The following is a 21,962-nucleotide window of genomic DNA, read 5'->3' as shown; positions in this document are numbered from 1 at the left end:
TTAAACAAAGTAAAACAGTTTGTAGGTAAATATTAAATATTAAATCATTTAAAAACATATTATTAACGTTAAAGACCGGTAATAACCGAAACACACCCTGACTGCTGATGACAAGAGAACGTTAATAGTGACGTCACAAATACCCCATTGAACGAATATGATTGATCGTGGCAGTTAGTTGAACAATTGGTATGTGTCCAGGCTATACGCTGCCAGTAATAGCAGTAAGGCTTTATGATTTTGATGAATAGCAGGCTTTATTTAATACGGGACTGCCATGATGAACGTAATCATCAACTTATCAGCTTGATGAAGTTATTTAGATACAGTCATTGCTCTAAGATAAGCACATAATCATTAATTATTCATATTTATGTGAGACCGGGCTTTCAAAATACAAGGTACTTTTCGGCAAACAGGCTTTTATTTAAAAAGAAAATACATTTTTTTCCGCGCACACACAGTCGGTCTCTGCCATATATCCTCGTATCTCTTCCCTCTAACATCATCCGTCCCTTTCCTTCATCGTCTTGCGTTCCATTTCATGAATACTTCTCACTATCGCATTTAGAGGCGCCGCGGACACTTTTTTTCAGATATTGATTGTCTATTTGTTATACGAGCTTTATGTTTCTGACGGAATATTCTTCTTACAGACAGTGATGACTTAGAAGGTAGACGAGCGAGCAGCCGCGGCATCATCCCTAAAGCGAAGATCAAAACCGTGAAGATGACATTTGTCATCGTTTTTGGTAAGTTTTAAGTCATCACCTTTGTCGGTGTTAGGGTATTGACTGTACACATATTTCAAACTATATTTATAAATACAGACTTTGTTACTTTATTTAAGCAAATTAGCGGGACAAAAGTACACGAAAGTTTATCCACTTTTTAATAACCTTCCTTTGATACCTAAGCCTGTTTTAGATAGTTTGTAAAACTTAAAAAAAATGGAAAAGTTTTCTTTTGCTTTATTATAAAAAGTTTAAGGGTACCGTCCATTTATTTACAAAACAAGTTTTTCAAAGGAAAGTATTTTATTTAAACTACAGAGCATATACGTCAGCTACAATGAGTTTGATAAATTATGAAACGTGGAACGTAATTATAGAACGCAATAAACTTTTTGATTTGATTTGATTTGATTTAATTATTACGAGTGAATTACATACACACCCTATTGACACGTGAATAAGTTGGTCACCTAAACCCACTGGTTAAAGTGACGTAAAATCATGTGTGCTTTTTAGTTCCCTAAGTGACCGCAAGAGGCGCTGTATAGATAGAAACTCGTACGTATTAAAAATACATCATAATATTATGTCAGGATTTTGCATACAAAAAGTTAAAAAGGCCACATCGGAACGATTCGTCTAAAATAGCAATATTGAAATTTGACATTTGCGCATATAAAAGTAAATGCGCAATGCAAACAAATGTCAAATAGCAATATTGCCTTTTTTAGATTCATTGCATCGATGTGCCTTGAATTTGGAAAAGGAATTTGCTTTACTAAATTGTTTTTCTTTTGTTGTATAAGTAACTGTATTTAATGTGTGTACAATAAAGTACCTAATTTCATTTTCCTATTTAAGCATCTGCTGCTTGAATCACAATCACCTACATCTTCATTATATTTTTTTTAACGAGTTTATTAACTATGATCTACTTTTTTTATACAATAAAAATATACAATTAAGCTAGGTGAGGTGTGGGTACTTAGTTCATCTTGCGATGGATGTACCTGCCTACCCCAATTGAGATATAGTCGTGATCTTATGTTATGTTCCTACTGTAGTCACGTAAACCCATGATAAGCATTCAGCATTCAGAACATTCCATAGAATCCTTTGTTCTTTATGTTTATGCGTAAACCATAACTTACTATCAAGAAATTAAGGACAAATTTCTAAGAAAACCCGAGATATTATATCGACAGAGGAAAAATATTTTCGACGGCACATGATCCTGTTATTAGGTTGGTTTTCCCTTTGGGTCGGGCTTTTTTTTTAACGATTTTCTTTTTTAATTTAAAGAATGGGGTGACGAGGTTTTGATCCTACAATGAAGAATTGCTTTCATGATGTTTTATCATTAAAGGCGACCTCCGTGGTCCAGTGGTTCAGCGTTGGGCTCACGATCCGGAGGTTCTGGGTTCGATTCCCGGTGGGTATACGTAAATCACAAACATTACTTTGTGGTCCCTACTCAACGCTGCAAAATCAAAACATTTCCCTATGTAGGTAAAATTAAAATAAATATACGATATTTCTTCTAACGGTGGAGTATCGCTTAACATATCCATTTGACAGTCCCTATTTACGCGAAGCAAACGCGTCTGGAAATAAATGGACAGACAGACAGACTGACGTAAGTCAACAGTATTGAGTTACACTTACACGTAAACAGCTTTGAAAATTCAGAAAAAAACATGTTTATTTACACTGAAAACGCTTTTTACTTGTCTTTCAATGTGGGAATGCCTGTCAACAGTAATTCTCTCAATACGACGCTCTGAGCCGGAGGTCATCCACCTCGGCACCCTCGGGCCTCTTCTTTTTCTTTTCCTTCCTCTTGTCTTTTCCAGCCAAGAAACTAATAGCTCTCATCATCTCCCTAGGATTATCCCGTTGGTGGTTGTGGTTGGTATGATGATTTCAAATGAGGAGCTCGGTGGCGCAGCGGTAAACGCGCTCGGTCTGCGATTGTTGAAGTTAAGCAACTTTCGCAAATGCCGGTCATAGGATGGGTGACCACAAAAAAAAGTTTTCATCTCGAGCTTCCCCGTGCTTCGGGCACGTTAAGCCGTTGGTCCCGGCTGCATTAGCAGTCGTTAATAGCCATCAATCCGCACTGGGCCCGCGTGATGGTTTATATATTAGTCACAATACCGTAACCTTATAAATGTAAAATGTTTTCTTGTATGTGATGTGGTTGTACTTTATAAATAAATAAGGCCCGATCTCCCTATCCATCCATAGGGAAGGCCCGTGCCCCAGCAGTGGGGACGTTTATGGGCTGATGATGATTTCAAATAAAGCGGCAACGTATCTATCTCTCGGCGCCAGATGGCGCTCGCCGCGCCTGCGCGTCACTTCATTTTTAATTTTTTTCTGTTTTATTCTCTCTGGCTAATCTCTCCGCCGCGCACCACGCTTTTCGGTTGCCCACACGCAAAAAGCCTTTTTTATCAAGCGATCGATGTGTTTTAAGTTTTCCCGTTTTCCGGCCAAGTAGTTATGACATCTGCCGCAAATCTACAATAAGTCACGTCAAAAAAAAAATGTTTTCCCGTTCCATTAACAGGTCCCATATATAACAGTCCGCTTAGCGGAATTTTACAGAAGCGACTGCCAGCCCAATACAGGTTAGGTCACATACCTTCGAAAATGCATTTTTCGGAAATGTGGGTTTCCTCACGATGTTTTCCTTGACCGCTGAGCACGTTATAATCATTTATGATCCAAACATTAGTTCTAAAACAAATTTGACAATTACTTGTTTAGGCCTGTACTGGATTCGAACCTGCGACCTCCAAGTGAGAGGCAAGCGTTCTACCTCTAAATTTACACAAGTTCACCTCAAAACCATAGCTGGCGAGAAGTGTTGTAACCCTAAAAAAGTGGAGTAACCATAGTAACGCTTTAAACCTTGAATCCACTAGGCAACATGTAGTCCAACAAAAAGGCGCAACATTACGCAATTACTTTGTTTATACAAAAGTTGTTAGAACGTGTACAGCTTCACGTGTTCCCCCTAAATTGTTGTCTAGTGGGTACGAAGCTTTAAACACATTCAATATTCGTCTCGCACATTACAATAACGCCCGATATTTAATCAAGAACGCCTATAATACTCTGATCGCGTGATGAGGACAAACTTGGCAAAGTATGACAAAACTGGATCGAACAATAAAACATTAAATTTTATGGCCCCATTATAGCTAAGTGGACAAAATTGTTATTCTTATGGCTTTTCAACTTTCCACATAGAATGAAATGGACACCACAAATCAATTAGAAGTTTGCTGGCTATTGTTAAAGTAACTAATGCTTTAAAGCTGGAATGGGAACGAATAAAAAAGCCGGTCAAGTGTGAGTCCGTGGTGCATCGAGGGTTCCGATGTTGCCGTTGAAAAACCATTGTCTCCATACATCGACATAGGTCACGATTAGTTTACCAACTGCAAATACATTTGTAATTGCAAAAGTTTTTTTTTGATTCATCATTAATTTAAGAACCACGCTCTTGTCGGTGTTGCATTCCCCATCCTTGTCTATCAAAAGCCAATTCTTTAACGTCTTTATAAGACACGATGTTCGCCTTCTCTTCTATCTCCCTTTCTATTTTTTTTAACCCCCGACGCAAAAACGACGGGGCGTTAAAAGTTTGACGTGTCTGTGTAAATGTGTATGTGTCTGTCTGTGGCATCGTAGCTCCCAAACGGATGATCCGATTTTAGTGCGGCTTTTTTTGTTTGAAAGGTATATCAGTCGAGAGTGTTCTTAGCTATGTTTGGTGGAAATCGGTTAAGGTCTTCAAGGTCATCAGGTCGTTTGTTAAGTGCGATAAGAATGTTACACGCTCAGTTTGCTTGCAAGCATATGTGGGATAAGTTAAGCATTTTTAAACTTTTGTCATAATAATTGAGTACTTTTTTGGTCGGGGGTTTCAAATTTTTTATTTTTTAATTATTAATAAATTTGTCGTGTCATGTCATCGTGCTGTGTTTTTTTTTACTATGGAGTCGGAATTTAACATACCCTATTCTCTTGCAGTGTTCGTCCTATGCTGGTCGCCGTACATGATCTTCGACCTGCTCCAAGTGTACCAGTACATCCCGGACACGCAGTCCAATGTAGCCATCGCCTCCCTAATCCAGAGCCTAGCTCCTCTCAACTCCGCTGCCAACCCTGTCATCTACTTCATCTTCTCTAACAGGATCTTTGTTGGTCTCAGGTAAGATGCTATCTTTGTGTCCTTAAAGATAACCGCTGGTAAGTACCTAATAGGTATGGACATTTTTAAACTTATATTTCTGTGTTTTTCTTTCGGGAAGTTTTGTTGTCAGCAGTGGGCCTCGAAAATATCTGGGAGTTAGTATTAGGACGCAAATTCTTCCTCTATCGTGTGGGTTGTGAGGTAGATTACCAACCCCATCAACCCTGGTGTCAGGGTTATTATTGAGCCGCCATGACTCATGTAACGATTACGTACTTACTTATGTAATATCCGGGACCAACGGCTTAACGCGTCTGGACGCAAATTACTGGAATGTTATTACATCTAGAGTTCTATGCCGAGATTTTTCTAGCAGCCACGTTTTTACTCGACTGAAGCTCAGTAGTTTAAGGCGCTTGAGACGTTTGACAAAAAAAATATATACAGTGAATGTACATCTTCCTTAGCCGAAATGAATAGTAAACCAACCAAGAATTATATTGTGTGATTTAGTACCTAATTAAAAACCTCCTCAACCACAGGATATAAGAAGAGAAGAATATCAAATTGCACTTTATATGTAATTTGACACTTGGGATAGAGAAATAACAGTACGTGGTCTTAGATAACATCATTATAGTTTTTTTTTGTGTTTTACCAGTTTTGTGGGTTTTTGTGTAATTGTGCTTGTGTTTTGTGTAAAGTAGCAATAGTTTACCTAGCAGTATTTACTTTCAAATTGAAAGAAACTTGAAACCAAATGCCGTATTTTTCAAGAGCATAAGTTTAAACGCGCAATAAAGCGTTGGTCATCTCCCTAGAATTATCCCGGTTTTCCAATTTTTCAGGTCAATTTTTTTAAAGAAACGACTTTTTGTCTGACTTTCTAATCCGCGAAGGGAAAACCGGCTCAGTACATGTTAGGTCACATACCTCAGGAATATGTGTTTCCTCACGATGTTTTCCTTCACCACTGAGTAATAATTTATTGGTACTTACACTTAATAATTACTCTGGCAGGGCAAGCCTCTTAATTATACAAGTAACTATGGTTCAACATCCCGTGGTGCGATGATTTACGATCGTTATGTTAATTTTGCGGGTGAAAATGAAATTTGCCCGTAACTAACTGTGACGCAAAACATTATGCATATACACACACCAATTGCCAAGCTGAAGTGGCAGCGGGCAGGACACCTAGTGAGGAGAACCGATGGCCGCTGGGGCGAAAAGATTCTAGAATGGCGACCACGTGTCGGACGACGCTCAGTGGGTAGGCCCGCTATAAGGTGGACCGACGATCTGGTGAAGGTCGCGGGACCATAAGCCGCTGGATGCGGGCAGTGCAGGACCGATCGTCGTGGAGATCCTTGGGGGAGGCCTATGCCCAACAGTGGGCGTCGTACGGCTGATGATGATACACACACCATACCCTGTACTACACATTCACCCCGTGCTACGAACTACGTCCGTAGTACGTAGCACTACTTGCTACGTACCTCTACATCAACATAATTATACTTTATAAGACGGTTACAAGACTTTGTTTTTGGGTATAAATGATGACCCATTTTAATACACCCAGGCACAATTAAATCTTCCATCCATTATTTTTCTGATCAAAATAAAGAGAAGGTAGGTAAGTAGCAACTTAGCACCATAATTATATGCATAATGTTATCCATATATCAAGCAACATTTATATTTATATATGCTTCTGCCATTACGTTGTATTTCAAATCGAATCAAACATACTTTATTGCACAAAACTAAATTTCAACAATCAGACATAACACATCAATACAGTACAATTTGGGCAGCCTTATTACTGTAGAGCAATTTTTTCCAGGCAATCACCAAAGGGAAACAAACATTTACAAACAACTATATTCTACAAATGTATTTCTGAGTTATGTATCAGAGTAATGAGACAATAGGTACTTATCACGTTAAAACTCGACAGCGCCATCTATAATATTTATACATTGTTTTAAGTTTACGTGGTTATTATCATAATTAAAGCACATAATAACGGGTTCTTACCGCGTTTAAATGGGGATATGAGAATCCCGATATTTCGACACTGTTGCAAGTGCCATGATCACGGGATGACTGATGAGATTGGACTTTGATACCATGTCACATTAACATTTTTGACAAATCGATGGTGCGACAGGGTTCTAAAGTGGGTACATGATATTACTCATAACAGTCACATAAACTCTTTATTTTTCACTTTCCTTCCACCGACTGTAATTGGAATACCATTGTATTTAAGTTAGTCTATAAATTATGTAATACAAACTGGATTAAAAAAAAAGAAAAGAAAGGAAAACATGAAACAGTAGGACTAGGGCCCTGTGCTGGGAAGTTTTCTGGCCACGTCTTTCCCTCAGCGTTACAGATTCCGATGTGGTAGTAGTTTTACAGCTAGTTACATAATATGTAATTTAATTTTTTGACGTTCAAAAAGCGCTAACTTTGTAAGCCAATTTAGAAAAATAAATATTTTTGAATATTTTTTTTTGTACATCATAATACTTGCTTTATAAGACGGTTACAAGACCTGTCGTGCTCTATGGTTCCAAGTATTGGGCGACAAAGGAGACAGATGAAAAAAGAATACATTCTATTTTATTCTCCTCTATTCTATAGGTAATTAAAGTAGTTAGCGCCCTTTGAACTCCCGTTCTCTTTATTTAAAATAACTTATTAAGATTCCTATTCCTGAATCGTCGGGAATTTCCAGAAATACCCCTGTAACTTTTTCCTAATAATAATATTTGTACACACTTCATTTCCATCAAAATTAATACAACTTTTCTGTTTGGTTTGTCCCAATAATTTGTTTGGCATTGAGCACGCATCCGTTCCCCGGAAATTAAATTGAGTAGGTATACTTAGAAGGTTTAATATTATTTTTCCAATAAACAAATATTACTTAAAAATTCTATCGAAATATATAACAATCAACGGCATGGAAATTATACTTCTTCTTCTATCGTGTGGGTTGTGAGGTGGAGTACCAACTTCATCAACCCTGGTGTCACGGTTACTATTGAGCCGCCAAAGGCCCCTGACATGGCTCATGTAACGACTACTTATATACATCAGTAAGTAGTAACCGGGACCAACGGCTTAACGTGCCTTCCGAAGCACGGATCATCTTACATTTTGGACAATCAGGTGATCAGCCTGTAATGTCCTAACCAAACTAGGGATCGCAAAGTGATTTTTGTGATACGTCCCCACCGGGATTCGAACCCGGAACCTCCGGATCGTGAGCCCACTCACTGGACCACGGAGGCCGTTGAAATTATACTGTAATTTTGTGATCAAACACGTTTTTGATTGCGACATACTTACCTTATTTTGAATTTCATGAAAAAGGCGGTTTATTTATTTGCAAATATCCTGTATTTACTGACTTTCGAGGCTACGTTCCCCAAACAAAGTATAGATGGCGCTGTCAAGATTTAACGTGATAATTACATATTTTCTCATTACTCGGGTAAATAATTATTCAAAAATACAACGTAGCGGCAGAAGCATATATAAACATTGATATTTGGATCACATTATGTATAGAATTATGTTGCGAAAGTGCTGCCTATATTGCTTATCTTTATTTTGATCAGAAGAATAATGGATTGAAGATGTAATTGTGCCTGGGTGTAATAAAAATGGTCATCATTTACTCAAATACAAAGAAATGTTATGTATGAAGAAGGTTATATGAAGAGAAATGTGTACAACGCAAAAAATACTGTACTGGGAAATTCATGTCGGAAATATTTATTAATTAAAATTTTGAGATTTTTCTGCGCTGCGCTGTAAATCGAACACCGCAAACAGCGGTACCGGAATGGAATGGAATAGAATGGAATGGAATGGAATGAAAATTTATTTTAATAAATGTGGTATACAGATGGAATTATTACTTTTGGCGTTTTGTTTTTTTTTAATAATTTGTAATTTTCATTTTAAATTTCGATACAACTTAAATAACAATATAGGACTGAAAATTATTAAGATAAAAACTAAAACAGTTACGAATTTTCCGACAGGAAATTTGTCTTGATATCAACTCAGAATAATGGTCTGAATTTTCCCCCAAAGGTTTCATTTCCGGTATCAATAACAACCTTTAAGTATATTGTGTCAATTGATAATTGTCACTCGTCTCATACCTTTTGATTACACTCGAAAGTATTTAGAAAATAAGTTATTTATTAAGATGTCTGTTTATACTATACATTTCCATTGATGCTAATTCCAGTATACACCATCTAATTTCATTTTAAGTTTTACCTGTCATTTTCTTATCCGCTGAAAAAGAAGGGACGGGTAACCGACAAACATAAAATAAATATGAAACATACGTCAATTTCAGGCAGAAATTTAAAAACTCTTCCAAAATTTTATATTGGCCAATAACACAACAGAACAATCGGGTTGCATTAAGAGCGAGATGCCTAATTTATTTGCCCGGGTTATACATTTATTTTAAAATTAACCGTTGTCAATCATCCGTCCCTTTCCTATTCGGCGGATAAAAAAAATGTCAGGTATAACTTCAAATAAAAAAAAGGATGAGTCTGCAGGAATCGGGGCCATGATAGGTAATATAAAGCTATTTTATAACTACTTATAGATGTAAAATGTTCAACGGAAAGTTCTCACGCTTGATTAGAAATACCGGTCGAGAACTTGTGCTTATTAAATTCTAAAGTCAGTGGAAAACCTTTAAATCCAAAGTTATCTAGCAGCGAGTACGAATAAAAGATATAATCACCTTTAAAATACAGAGTGTTAGTGACATCGTAACGAAAGCTTTTAGGGATGATTCACACCATGATTCTGAGTTGATGTCAAGTGCAATTTTCCGTCGCAAAAAAGTGGAACTGAAAATAATAAAAAAAACACTAACATTTTCAGTATTTCAGTATTCGTTACGGTGTCACTAATACCCATACGTACTTGTATGGGGTGTAAATGACGGAAAATTCCACCTGATATTAATTCAGAAACATGAGCTGAATCACTCCCCTCAGTATTCGTTACAATGTTATTAACAACGTGGATAGGACTTGCACCAATGAGTTATTAACACAGTTCGCTCGACCATTATAGACGGCGATACGGCTCACCATCTATCACGTTGGTCGAACAGAAAGATGGGTGAGATGTGGGTACTTAGTTCATCTTGTTTTTTTTTGACGTGACTTATTGTAGATTTGCCGCAGATGGCATTAACTACATGGCCACACAAATGGGGAGCACTGAAGGCTCTCACCCGGTACAACGTTTAAGACAACAGGCCTGACGGTGCCCAGTTGGGCGCGAACTTCGGCTCAGGGCGTCGTCTGAGAGGAAAAATAGTTAAAAGAATAGTTCATCTTTGATGAATGTACAATCAAAGAGCAAAAGTTCAGTCTCTGAGCCCAGCGAATTAATTATTTGTAAACAGTGGTGAAATTTATGAACCATTAGCTGTCATAATTGTAAAATTTATGTTTTTGTAGGTGCTTTTGGTCTATTACAAAAACGACATGTAACTAGGAGGTCTTAAGTGTAACCAGTTAATTTATTACTTTGCAAGAAACTGTTGGACTTTTGCAGCTTCTCGTATCTTTGTCTTCTCCAATCGGAATACAATGGTGAGCTTAGGTTACGTTAAGGAAAAAAGATGTGAATGAATATTCTTAATTGCTCACAGAAACACAGAACAGGTACAAATAAAAACTGAAAGTGGGCAATGGCCTCGATTCCTGCAGTCACCTCCTAACTTTATTTTAAGTTATACTTACCCGTCATTTTCTTATCCACCGAAAAGGAAAAGGACGGGTGATTGTCAACAAGTTAATTTTAAAACGAATGAATAACCCGGGCGAATAAAATAGGCATCTAGCTGGTATGCATTCCATTTGACGTGCTGTCTACTGAAGTCTGTCGGGTTATTGGCCGATGTAAATTTTTAAGACGGTTGTTTTAGACATACATACATACATAAACTCACGCCCGTAATCCCAAATGGGGTGGGCAGAGCTACAAGTAATCAAATACAACTTGCAGCCACTGTTGATACGAAGTTTTAGAATTCTGCTTAAAATTGACATGTGTTCTATAAATTTTACACCTGTCGATTACCCGTCCCTTTATTTTTCACCGGATAAGGAAATTGCAGATATAACTTAAAATAAAATTAGATGGCGTCTGCAGGAATTAGCACCAATGGCAGCCTAAATACGTTGACTAAATATATTTAGTTGCAAATATATTATAGTATTTTATGCAACAGTTGTATAAGAAGGGTCAAAAAATGCGAGTGGCGTGAGTTGCGATGTGAGCCTTGGCGAACATCGCAATAAGAGACGCCACGAGCATTTTTTGACCTAGTTATACAACGTTGCATACAATACTTTTTCTACGACGACGTAATTTTAAACGAAACACAAAAATTTTCCAATTTATTTTCCAACGCGCGGGAAAATGGCGGCAAATGTATACTTTTTTTTTATAGTATATCTATGGCACCAAACAAAGTAAAGGTGCCAGTTTCCAGGTCAAAAAAAAAAAAACAACAACAATGCTTTTTTGGCGACATTATAGTACAGTTACACTTTGTAAACAATGCTTTTATAGGCCATAGAGCGTACACTTTTTCAAAGAGTTTAATTATGTATGTACTTATATTAGACTTTTTGGTTATTTAAATGCCAGATTAAAGTAGAGGAATAGAAAAATATTATTTTGCACGGTTTTACAACTTAATATGCCAACATGCAAGTGCTATAAAAGTGCAACAAAGTGGAGTCGTGTTTAGTTTTAGTGTCACTTAGTGCTAGCTTGGTCGTTAGTGTCGTATAATTAGTGCTAATGACGTAGTAACAGCCTCCGTGGTCTAGTGGTTAGAGCGTTAGGCTCACGATCTGGAGGTCCGGGTTCGATTCCCGATGGGGACATTGTCGAAATCACTTTGTGAGACTGTCCTTTGTTTGGTAAGGACTTTTCAGGCTTGAATCACCTGATTGTCCGAAAAAGTAAGATGATTCCGTGCTTCGGAGGGCACGTTAAGCCGTTGGTCCCGGCTATTAGCCGTAAAAACACCTCCACCAACCCGCATTGGAGCAGCGTGGTGGAGTATGCTCCATACCCCCTCCGGTTGATTGAGGGGAGGCCTGTGCCCAGCAGTGGGACGTATACATATAGGCTGTTTATGTTATGTTATGTTATGACGTTGTAAACACTATATTCAGACGACTAGTAGTAAAGTTTATGGTTTTCTATGAAGATTATAATTGGATAGTTTAAGGTCACAGGTAAATTATGAAATTCTGATTACTAAGTAAAGCTTGATCTAAAAAATTAAGCAAAATTAAAAATTTTGAAAAAACCCACGACGGTAAAAATCTCATCGAAAAAGAATAAAATAACTCAAAACCCCCGACTTAACCCAATTATTATGTAACGAAATATTATATTAGACTTAAAAATACTTTCTAAAAAGAGTTGATATCTCGAGACATCGGTAATAGATATACTTAAGTACCTAAACAATGAATATGGATGTTTACAGTTTTTTCCTAACGTGTCTGTTTCTCGAAAATATACTTAAATGTAGCGATAATAATTTTACCATAATACATAACCGAGGAATATCCATCGGGGGCTGCCATTAACCCAGCTAAAGTTTTTCTAGTGACGTGAATACAATTATTGAAGAATTGTAGATGTTTAACGACGACATAAAATACACTTATGAGTATGATTAAATTTTTGTTGAAATTTCATATAGAAAAGGCAGCCCCCGACGGATATTCCTCGGTTATGTATTATGGTAAAATTATTATCGCTACATTTAAGTATATTTTCGAGAAACAGACACGTTAGGAAAAAACTGTAAACATCCATATTCATTGTTTAGGTACTTAAGTATATCTATTACCGATGTCTCGAGATATCAACTCTTTTTAGAAAGTATTTTTAAGTCTAATATAATATTTCGTTACATAATAATTGGGTTAAGTCGGGGGTTTTGAGTTATTTTATTCTTTTTCGATGAGATTTTTACCGTCGTGGGTTTTTTCAAAATTTTTAATTTTGCTTAATTTTATTTCAGACTTTTTAGAGAGCATATACGAATCATAATCTATATAATGTGTAGGTAAGATCTCGCAAAACAATAAGTGTAATTCATCCTACCACATAATATTAAGTCCCTTATTATATATTATACAGTTGCTTTCTGTTTAAAGTTACCTCTATAACACTCATCTGAGAACATGCACCAATCACCCACGAACTGATTCCTGAAATCCGCATTGAAATCAGACAATACGTTTCAATTTTAATAATATTGCAATATAAACGTTTCACACTAATATAGCAGCGCCTCCTAGTGAGTTAATATCATAAGACTTATCTTAGACCATGCACCATTCAACTACGAACCCATTGCTTAAAACCGCATTGAAATCGGACAATTCGTTTTAATATTATTGCAATACTATTTTTCACTAATATTGTAGCGCCCTCTAGTGAGTTAAAGACGTAATTTTTATTATTTGGGAACATGCAATAAGCTACCACGTACACATTGCCGAAAACAGAATTGTAATCGGACATTTCGTTTTGATTATATTGCAACATTGTTTTGCACTAATATTGTGGCGCCCCTAGTGAGTTACAGCCATGACACCTGTCTAAGAACATGAATTCATCAAACACAAACCCGCTATTGAAAACCGCCTCAAAATCGGATCATTAGTTTAAAAGATAGGTGGTAACATTACTTTGCACAAACGCACACACAAACATCTCTCACCCTAAACGCATATAAATGCTCCGTTCCGTCGTGGGTAATAAATGTAATTAAAATTATACTAACCGTAATTAACAACACTTTGCTTTACTTAATACATAACATACATAAACTGCCTATATACGTCCCACTGCTGGGCACAGGCCTCCCCTCAATCAACCGGAGGGGGTATGGAGCATACTCCATCACGCTGCTCCACTGCGGGTTGGTGGAGGTGTTTTTACGGCTAATAGCCGGGACCAACGGCTTAACGTGCCCTCCGAAGCACAGAATCGTCTTACTTTTTCGGACAATCAGGTGATTCAAGCCTGAAAACTCCTTACCAAACAAAGGACAGTCTCACAAAGTGATTTCGACAATGTCCCCATTGGGAATCGAACCCGGAACACCAGATCGTGAGCCTAACGCTCTAACCACTAGACCACGGAGGCTGTTTACTTAATACTACCTGATTATTGAGTGATGGGTTCAACTTTATGAATGAAATGAGGATTAATTGGATGAATTTGATTCACTTGACCACACAATCCACGTGCCACTTATAGTCGATCTTGATTTTTCTTTAATCTTCGCCAATCACTTCGTATTAATTTATCTACAATTTATTGATTGTGATCTGGGATCTTCTCTGAAATCTGGCTCGAAGGACCATGAATATGCCATCAGGCAAAAAGGCATATCAATGCCTTTTTACTGATTTTTAAGGGATTTAGGTAGCAATGAAACAGCACCGTGTTCGACGTAATTACGTGTAATCAATGGAACCGAAAAAAAAAACGCCTGTCAAAAACAATTAACTAATAAAAACTATTGCAAATAAATTGCTATTATAAATTGAACAGGCGATTCGGATAATATTTATTCTAAACACTAATATTGTGGCGCCCCCTAGTGAGTTACAGACATGACACTTGTCTAATAACATGAACTCATCAAACACAAACCCGTTATTGAAAACCGCATCAAAATCGGATTATTAGTTTAGAAGATAATTAATAACATTTCTTTGCACAAACGCACACACAAACATCTCTCACCCTAAACGCATATACCTGCTCCGTTCCGTCGTGGGTAAAAATGACAAAATACGTTTTATTTTTTGAAAATCGGGATAATGCTAGGTAGATGATGAGTCATTGTTTTATAATACATGTGATAATACCTTAGATACTTTTTAATCGTGCATAAAGCTTCATACGTTTATACCTCTAAGTAACGATAGCAATAAGCCAAGTTGGAAACAACTACTTACTAACATGTCAAGTATCAAGAAATTACATCCGTAATGATCTATTTAGTGGATGTAACCCTAAATTTGGGGTAGCAGTAATTTTAATGGCGCCTTGAACTGTTAAGCGGAATCCCAACGGAACAAACGGAACAACGGTTCGTTTGCTGTAAACTTTACTAATTAATATAACCTTTTGAATAGGCCATGTAAGTGCGTTCATTATTAATTAAGAATGGATAATAAGAAGGAGATCAGAGTACAAGAAAGAAGAATTTGAAAAAGAGCCAGTGTCCTTACTATATATTTTTTTGTCTTGCCGCAGATGGCATTAACTACTTGGCCGGACAAATGGGGAGCGCTGAGGGCTCTCATCCGGTACAACGTTTAAGACAACAAGCCTGAGGGTGCCCAGGCGCGAACCTCGACTCAGAGCGTCGTCTGAGAGAAAGAACATTTGAAAGAATTAATCGACACTAGTGGGTCGATAGCATTAAGCGCTGAATTAGGGAAATCGTCGACCATGGCGGCGAGGTCGGTATCGGAGTTCTGAAGTGTTTGGTGTCGCGAGCTGATTCGCCGCCTCTACGGATAGAGTAATCGGGTCTTCGGGATCGTATATTACGTCCTTCGGACGCCGATACTTTTCAGTATTGTCCCTGAGCGGGATGTATTCGGAAGCCATAACTACTCGGTGATTTGGGTGCTGCGGAGCTGAATCGAAAAAAATGTTTTGAAGCTAATTTATTTGAGGCCATTGGGAAGGTGTCCTTACCATTTCCACTTTGGGAACATTTCCAGGGACGAAACATCACTCAATCACGAATAAGAATTATTTTTGTTATGGACCATAACCAATTTGTATTTAGGATCTATGTTTATTGTAGAGAACGTATTGTCCTACATCATCATCATCAGCCCATTAACGTCCCCACTGCTGGGGCACGGGCCTTTCCTATGGATGGATAGGGAGATCGGGCCTTAATCCACCACGCGGGCCCAGTGCGGATTGGTGGTTATTAACGACTGCTAATGCAGCCGGGACCAACGGCTTAACGTGCCTTCCGAAGCACGGAGGAGCTCGAGATGAAAACTTTTTTTTTTGTGGTCACCCATCCTATGACCGGCCTCTGCGAAAGTTGCTTTACTTCAACAATCGCAGACCGAGCGCGTTAACCGCTGCGCCACCGAGCTCCTCATTGTGCTACATACTGTAAACTATTTATAAGCTAAGGCCAAACTGTTGGCAACGGCTCACGACTGGATTAGCAAGACTAACTTTGAAGGCTCAAAGAGATTCCTCAAGTTCGAGACATACATTTAATATAGGTTAAACTATATCAAGGGTTTGATATTAACATTAATTTTGGATCTTATTATATGTGTTGAAGAACTAACATCCATATATAGAGGTATATTATAACGTATAGGCTACATTTTAAAATGCAATATCTCTAAAATAAAATATCGATTAAGGGAAAGGCACTTACATAAATTCTTCCGTATCTGATGAATTCTGTCACCTTCTCTGCCTAACTCTCCATCCGATTGATTCCTGAAAGAAATTAAATATTAGCATTTAAGTCTATTGTTTTCATCTGGTATTTTTTTTTGCGAAAACCCACACACATGACTTATGTAACGACTAATACTTGTCGTACATCATTCATACAGATAGCCTCCGTGGTCTAGTGGTGAGAGCGTTGGGTTCGATTTTCGATGGGGACATTGTCGAAATCATTTTGTCTGAAAAAGTCTGAAAGAGAGCACGCGAAGCCGTTGGTGGCGGCTGTTAGCTGTAAAACACCACTACCAACCCGCAGTGGAGCAGCGTGTTGGAGTATACTCCATACCCCATCCGGTTGATTGAGGGGAAGCCTGTGCCCAGCATTGGGACGTATATAGGCTTTTTATGTTATCAGCTTTCATTCAAAGGTTAAGAGTCGAAAACAAATCTGGAAAGAGTTCCACCAACAAGAGCCTGTCCTATCAGTGAGCGTTTTCTAGATTTGTCTGTCCTTTGAAAGTTAAGATTTCCTTGTATGAGGAGATATCAGCCTTTTCTTAATCGTATTCTATTTTGTCAATATTAGGAACATCCCTCCATACAAATGGCTGTGGTGCTGGATGAAGGGCGGGGAGAGTCCAGCTGGCAACGAGTCCAGAGCACACACCGAGCTTCTGACGTCATCGCATCGCAGGACCAGGCATGACCTTACTGTAAGGGTGAGTTATGTTATGAGTATTGTAGCTTGAGATTCCAACTTTGAATTTTAAAGTTTGCCGTCTAGTCGACGATCCTGACTTAGGCACTTGAGGCGAATAAGATCCATAACATTTCAGGGAGTTCAAGAACTCAGTACCTACCTAATAAAAGCCGATTTAGTTACTTATTGACCTTATCCTGAGGTAATATAATGTAAATGATAATGTTTATTGTTCGTATTGTACTATTAAGTATTATCGTAAGTTAAGTAGATTGCGGTGTGTAATTTTGAATTTTTAATTAAGATTTTACGGTATTGGCATACATAGACAGAAACAATTTAACAGCCTCGTCATAAGATTCAAATTCCAATTTCGTACATAGATAGGAGTTGCTCCTTTAACAAGACAAATGTTTTAATTATATTCTTCTGCCAGGTAAAAGAAGACAGCTTGAAGTTTCCAAAACAACGTGTCCACAGCAACAGCACCAACTCCAAGAAAGTTCGTCTTCATCTCCCTGACAATCATCAGATGAACAACAATTGCCACGCCCCTCAGAGAAGAGAAGATACCTTCTTGTAGTCTACAAGCAGGTTCTAAACGTTCTTCTGGTATATCACCAGCTAAGAATGTTGACGTATCAAATGAATTTGTAAATATTACTGTGACTTCTAAAGTGTTTGGTGTTTTTCCTGTGATTTTTTGATTAAGAAATTTAATTTTATAATTTGTAGTATCAATAATGTTGGTTAAGATATATTTTAGATTATTATATTTTAGAATTTTTTACTAAATTTTTAATCCAACATGCAATCACTCTTTTTAAATATTTAATTGTCATTATTTTACATTTTACGCTTCTTTAGGCATTTGTGATGATATCAATCTTTTTTTCTTAAGACTACATGGTTCTAATCATCATATTCTATTTTAAGGTTTGATAATCTAATACCTCGTCATAATAATTTAGCAGTATTGTCTCATAAGAGCGATATACTGTATACAATACGATCGTATATTCAATATAGTTTACCTTCCTATTGTGTTTGGAATGTTCAGGTTCATTGCCTTCAAATGGAGCGAATCTATCTTCCTCAATATGTATAGTTGTATCATCAGTATTACCATCTTCTCTTGTATTCGCATTGTCCCTGGACTTAATGTGTTGTATAATTGAATTCGGATCAATTACTTACTTGGTTGTGTCAAGGCGTTGATTTTCAATCAAAGGTGGACTTTCGGGTGCGAGAAGTTAGGCTATTTGAATTGTGGTTCACTTGTTCACTTGCGCATGCTGTGTGAACTAATATGACGTGTTAGAAATTACGTGGCTTTTTAAAGCGATAAGAATTTTGTAATCATTTTAGAAATATAAATCTTTATTTCAAAACAGAACGTAGATGTCAATAAAAATATGTTATTATAGTTACCAAAGAATTTTAAAGAATATTATTATCTAACGAATTAAATAAGAAGTACTGTTCAGAACTTATAAAGTTAAGGCACAATTAAGGTCACAAAGTTAGTATGTACGTAGGTAATATAAATGTCATATGACATAAAATGTGAATAATATTTTACAATTCTTGCTGTTCGTGCAACAGTTAAACGTTTCCGTCATAAAACTTATGAATTTTTCGATATTTTAGATGACAGGAATTTTACTAGTATAATTTAAAAGTAATATTTAGTTTCACATCTCCATCTCTCTCCGATGCATTAGCTTGTGTATTCCGTCTCACATACATCGCTCTCTAGATAATATTTATCATCCCCCTAGCATTATTATGTTTTTACAGGGTCCGCTTACCTATCCTGTCTGCCTGTCTGGCCTTCCAACCCGCAAAGGGAAAACCAGCCCAATACAGATTAGGTCATACCTCCGAAAATGCATTTCTCGGGAATGTGGTTTTCCTTACGATGTTTTCCTTCACCGATAAGCACGTGACAGACAGTATTTATATATTATATGAATTAAAGTAAAATTTATCAAGTATAGGTACCTCAGTTTGTTTAGTCTGGCTACTATTTACTTAAGTACGTAGCCGTTACATGAGGCTCAATACACCACTAATATCAGGGTTGATGCGGTCTGGCATTGATCTTACCTAAAATACCTAACGTCCTGAGCAGGGCCACAAGTAATTATTAAAATAATCAATTAATATCGGATGGATTACAAATATTCCCGATTTTCGTTTTAAGATGAATATTAAAGTATTCATTCTTCTTTCGATCTTACGAAAGGCTATTTTTATTAAAAAGCAATCTAAATATACACAACGGCGCTAATTCCAAAACACACCATCGAATATTATTTTAAGTTTTATCTGCAATTTTATTATCTGCCGAAAAGGAAAGGGACGGGTAATCGACACGCATAAAACTTATGGAACACACGTCAATTTTAGGCACCAATCCAAAACAATACTCTAAAAATTGACATTGGCCAATAACCGTGAAAGAATTAAGTTGACAGCACACGTTACGTCAAACGGTTTGCATACCAGCGAGATACCTATTTCATTCGCCCGGGATATTCATTCATACACTCATTCGTTTTAAAATTAACAACTGTCAATGATCTGTCCCTTTCCTTTTTGTGGACATGACAATGACAGGTATAACTTAAAATAAAATTAGGTGGTGTCTATAGGAATTAGTACCTATGTACACAGCAAAGAGTGATTTTTAAATATTAAAAAATGTCTTCAGCCTGGCAACAATAGGTATAAGAAACAAACCCTTGTGCATTCAAAAGTCAAACGCATGTAGCATAATTTCATTGTTTAAGAAATTAACTTTAAAGAATATTAATTACGTAAGTATATAAAAAATTATGTATAACTAAAGTATATGTACAGTCAGTACTATAATATAAGTATACGGGAATATTAAGGCAGGAATCCTGACACCAGGGTTGATAAGATCAGTCATTGATCTCACAACCACACGATAGAAATAGAAGCAGGAAATATCAGGGAACGTGGTTTTTTACGAGTAATATAGGGTATATATCTAAATACCATAATATATTATATATTATATATAAACTTTACCAATTAATTTGTTAGCAAAAGCGGTCAGTGTATAAGTTAGGAATATTTAACTAAGTACTATACTTATGTAGCACTTAATATTCTTAAATATAATTTTATATTGTGAAAACAAAGTACAGGGACTTAGAATTGGCTAATTTTTCAAATTTGTCTACATTTTGTACGACGAATAGATCTCGATACTTGAAACCAAAAAGAAATGTAAATAGGTACTTAGATAGGTAGTGTTTGTGTATTTCAATGTCTCATATTAAAATGATTTCAGTCAGGATTCTTTGTGCTTAAAATTACATTGAAAACTATTGTTTCAATACAATCACTAAATGCATTGATATTATAATGTCCACTTAGAACAAAGTACAAACAATTCAAAAATAACTATGTCTATTATCTTAACGCCTAAATCACAAACCCGAAATGAATAAAAATTAGAACACAGGCTAATAGAAACCCAGAGACAACCCTAGCCGCTCGTTCTTTCCGGGATCTATGTACGTTACGTTAGCCATATAGAGCAATTTTCAAATTGCAATTCAAAAATAAATCTTTATTCAGTAGGTAGTTACACTTTGAATCATCACTTTTTACGTAACGAATATCTCATCTGCCTAAAACTGCTCCAGCGTCTCAGAACCTGTATAGCTAGGGAAAAGAAGCTGCAAGAAAAACCTCGGCACAGGGTCCTAGACATTCTTTGAAAAAAGAAACAATAACAACCCTGACATCAGGGTTGCTGAGGTTAATCATCCACCTAACAACCCACAGAAGATGTATAATAATTATTACGTCATCCTACTTTACTTCAAAGCATCCTGACTTAGGTTGTAAAAGTTCTTTAGATATAATGTGCCAAAGTGTAAGAGTTAAACTCTACATATTGTGTAACTTGATATAAGTACTTGAATGTTTATGTCTATTGTCTACGATATACTTAAATAAAGATAACACAACATGACACAAGTGCATAAGAATAAAAATCAATTATGGAATTATAATTATGTTATTTTATTTCTATTAACACAAATAAATTCACTTTTTTTGGAGTAAACCTAATAAGGAGAGCCAGAATTTAAATAATCAGAATATATAATTTGTAGCCACTTTTGAACATTATAATTAATTTAAGAGCCACGCTCTAGTCGGCGTAACATTCTCCATGCTATTTTTTTAGAGAAAAATAGGACAGTGGTTTCCCTCTTGCTTTCCGCCCCGCGGTATTCTGTCTTGACGCGAGTGAGATGGCGCCCAGAGGCGGACGAAAGAGGCAAGCCATAGGGACTGTAATCTGGAATCTGTAATCTGACAGGGGGCAGAAGTAAATGTCAGTACTATTCAGTGCCGGAGGACGGAAGTCCTAGCTCGGCTTTAAAATACTTCGTTGGTGCGAAGAGAAAATTAAACCGAAAAAGTTTGACTCGGACGGAATTCAAACCCGCAGCTTAGTTAAACTGGGACCTGGGTTAACTATTACACCACAGGGAATTGATGTATAATATTATGTTACTTTGCAACTGAGTTCTTATCCTGATGGTGCGAATTTTGACGATCTATACACATCAAATTACAGATTAAAGAGAAGGTGAACGTCGTGTTCTCAACGTCAAGCCACTCGCTGTAAAGAGACTCACCGTAGCGGGAATCGCCGTTCGGGGAGGAATTCCTTATAAGGTAGGGAAAGAATTGGATCAAAGGCCAATTCTGC

The 21,962-nt window shown here is 36.9% G+C and overlaps 1 protein-coding gene across 4 annotated transcripts in view; it reads left to right on the top strand.

The window, feature by feature from the left end:
* Window positions 1–21,255, top strand: part of LOC126366622 (cardioacceleratory peptide receptor-like) — a 478,107-nt gene extending 456,852 nt beyond the window's left edge. For 3 of the 4 annotated variants that reach the window (XM_050009806.1, XM_050009805.1, XM_050009804.1), the window contains exons 8-11: window positions 657–752; window positions 4,779–4,959; window positions 17,087–17,219; window positions 17,637–21,255. In XM_050009806.1, coding sequence (XP_049865763.1) covers window positions 657–752; window positions 4,779–4,959; window positions 17,087–17,219; window positions 17,637–17,783 — 557 coding nt within the window. In that variant the 3' untranslated portion in view covers window positions 17,784–21,255. The remainder of the gene's footprint in view (window positions 1–656; window positions 753–4,778; window positions 4,960–17,086; window positions 17,220–17,636) is intronic. The other variant, XM_050009807.1, reaches the window with a different exon arrangement.
* Window positions 21,256–21,962: the final 707 nt, after the last annotated feature.

The sequence above is a fragment of the Pectinophora gossypiella genome, chromosome 5 (assembly GCF_024362695.1).
Source record: "Pectinophora gossypiella chromosome 5, ilPecGoss1.1, whole genome shotgun sequence".
Lineage (NCBI taxonomy): Eukaryota > Metazoa > Arthropoda > Insecta > Lepidoptera > Gelechiidae > Pectinophora > Pectinophora gossypiella.
The sequence above is the reverse complement of the archived record's forward strand: the minus strand, read 5'-3'. Positions and strand labels throughout refer to the sequence as shown.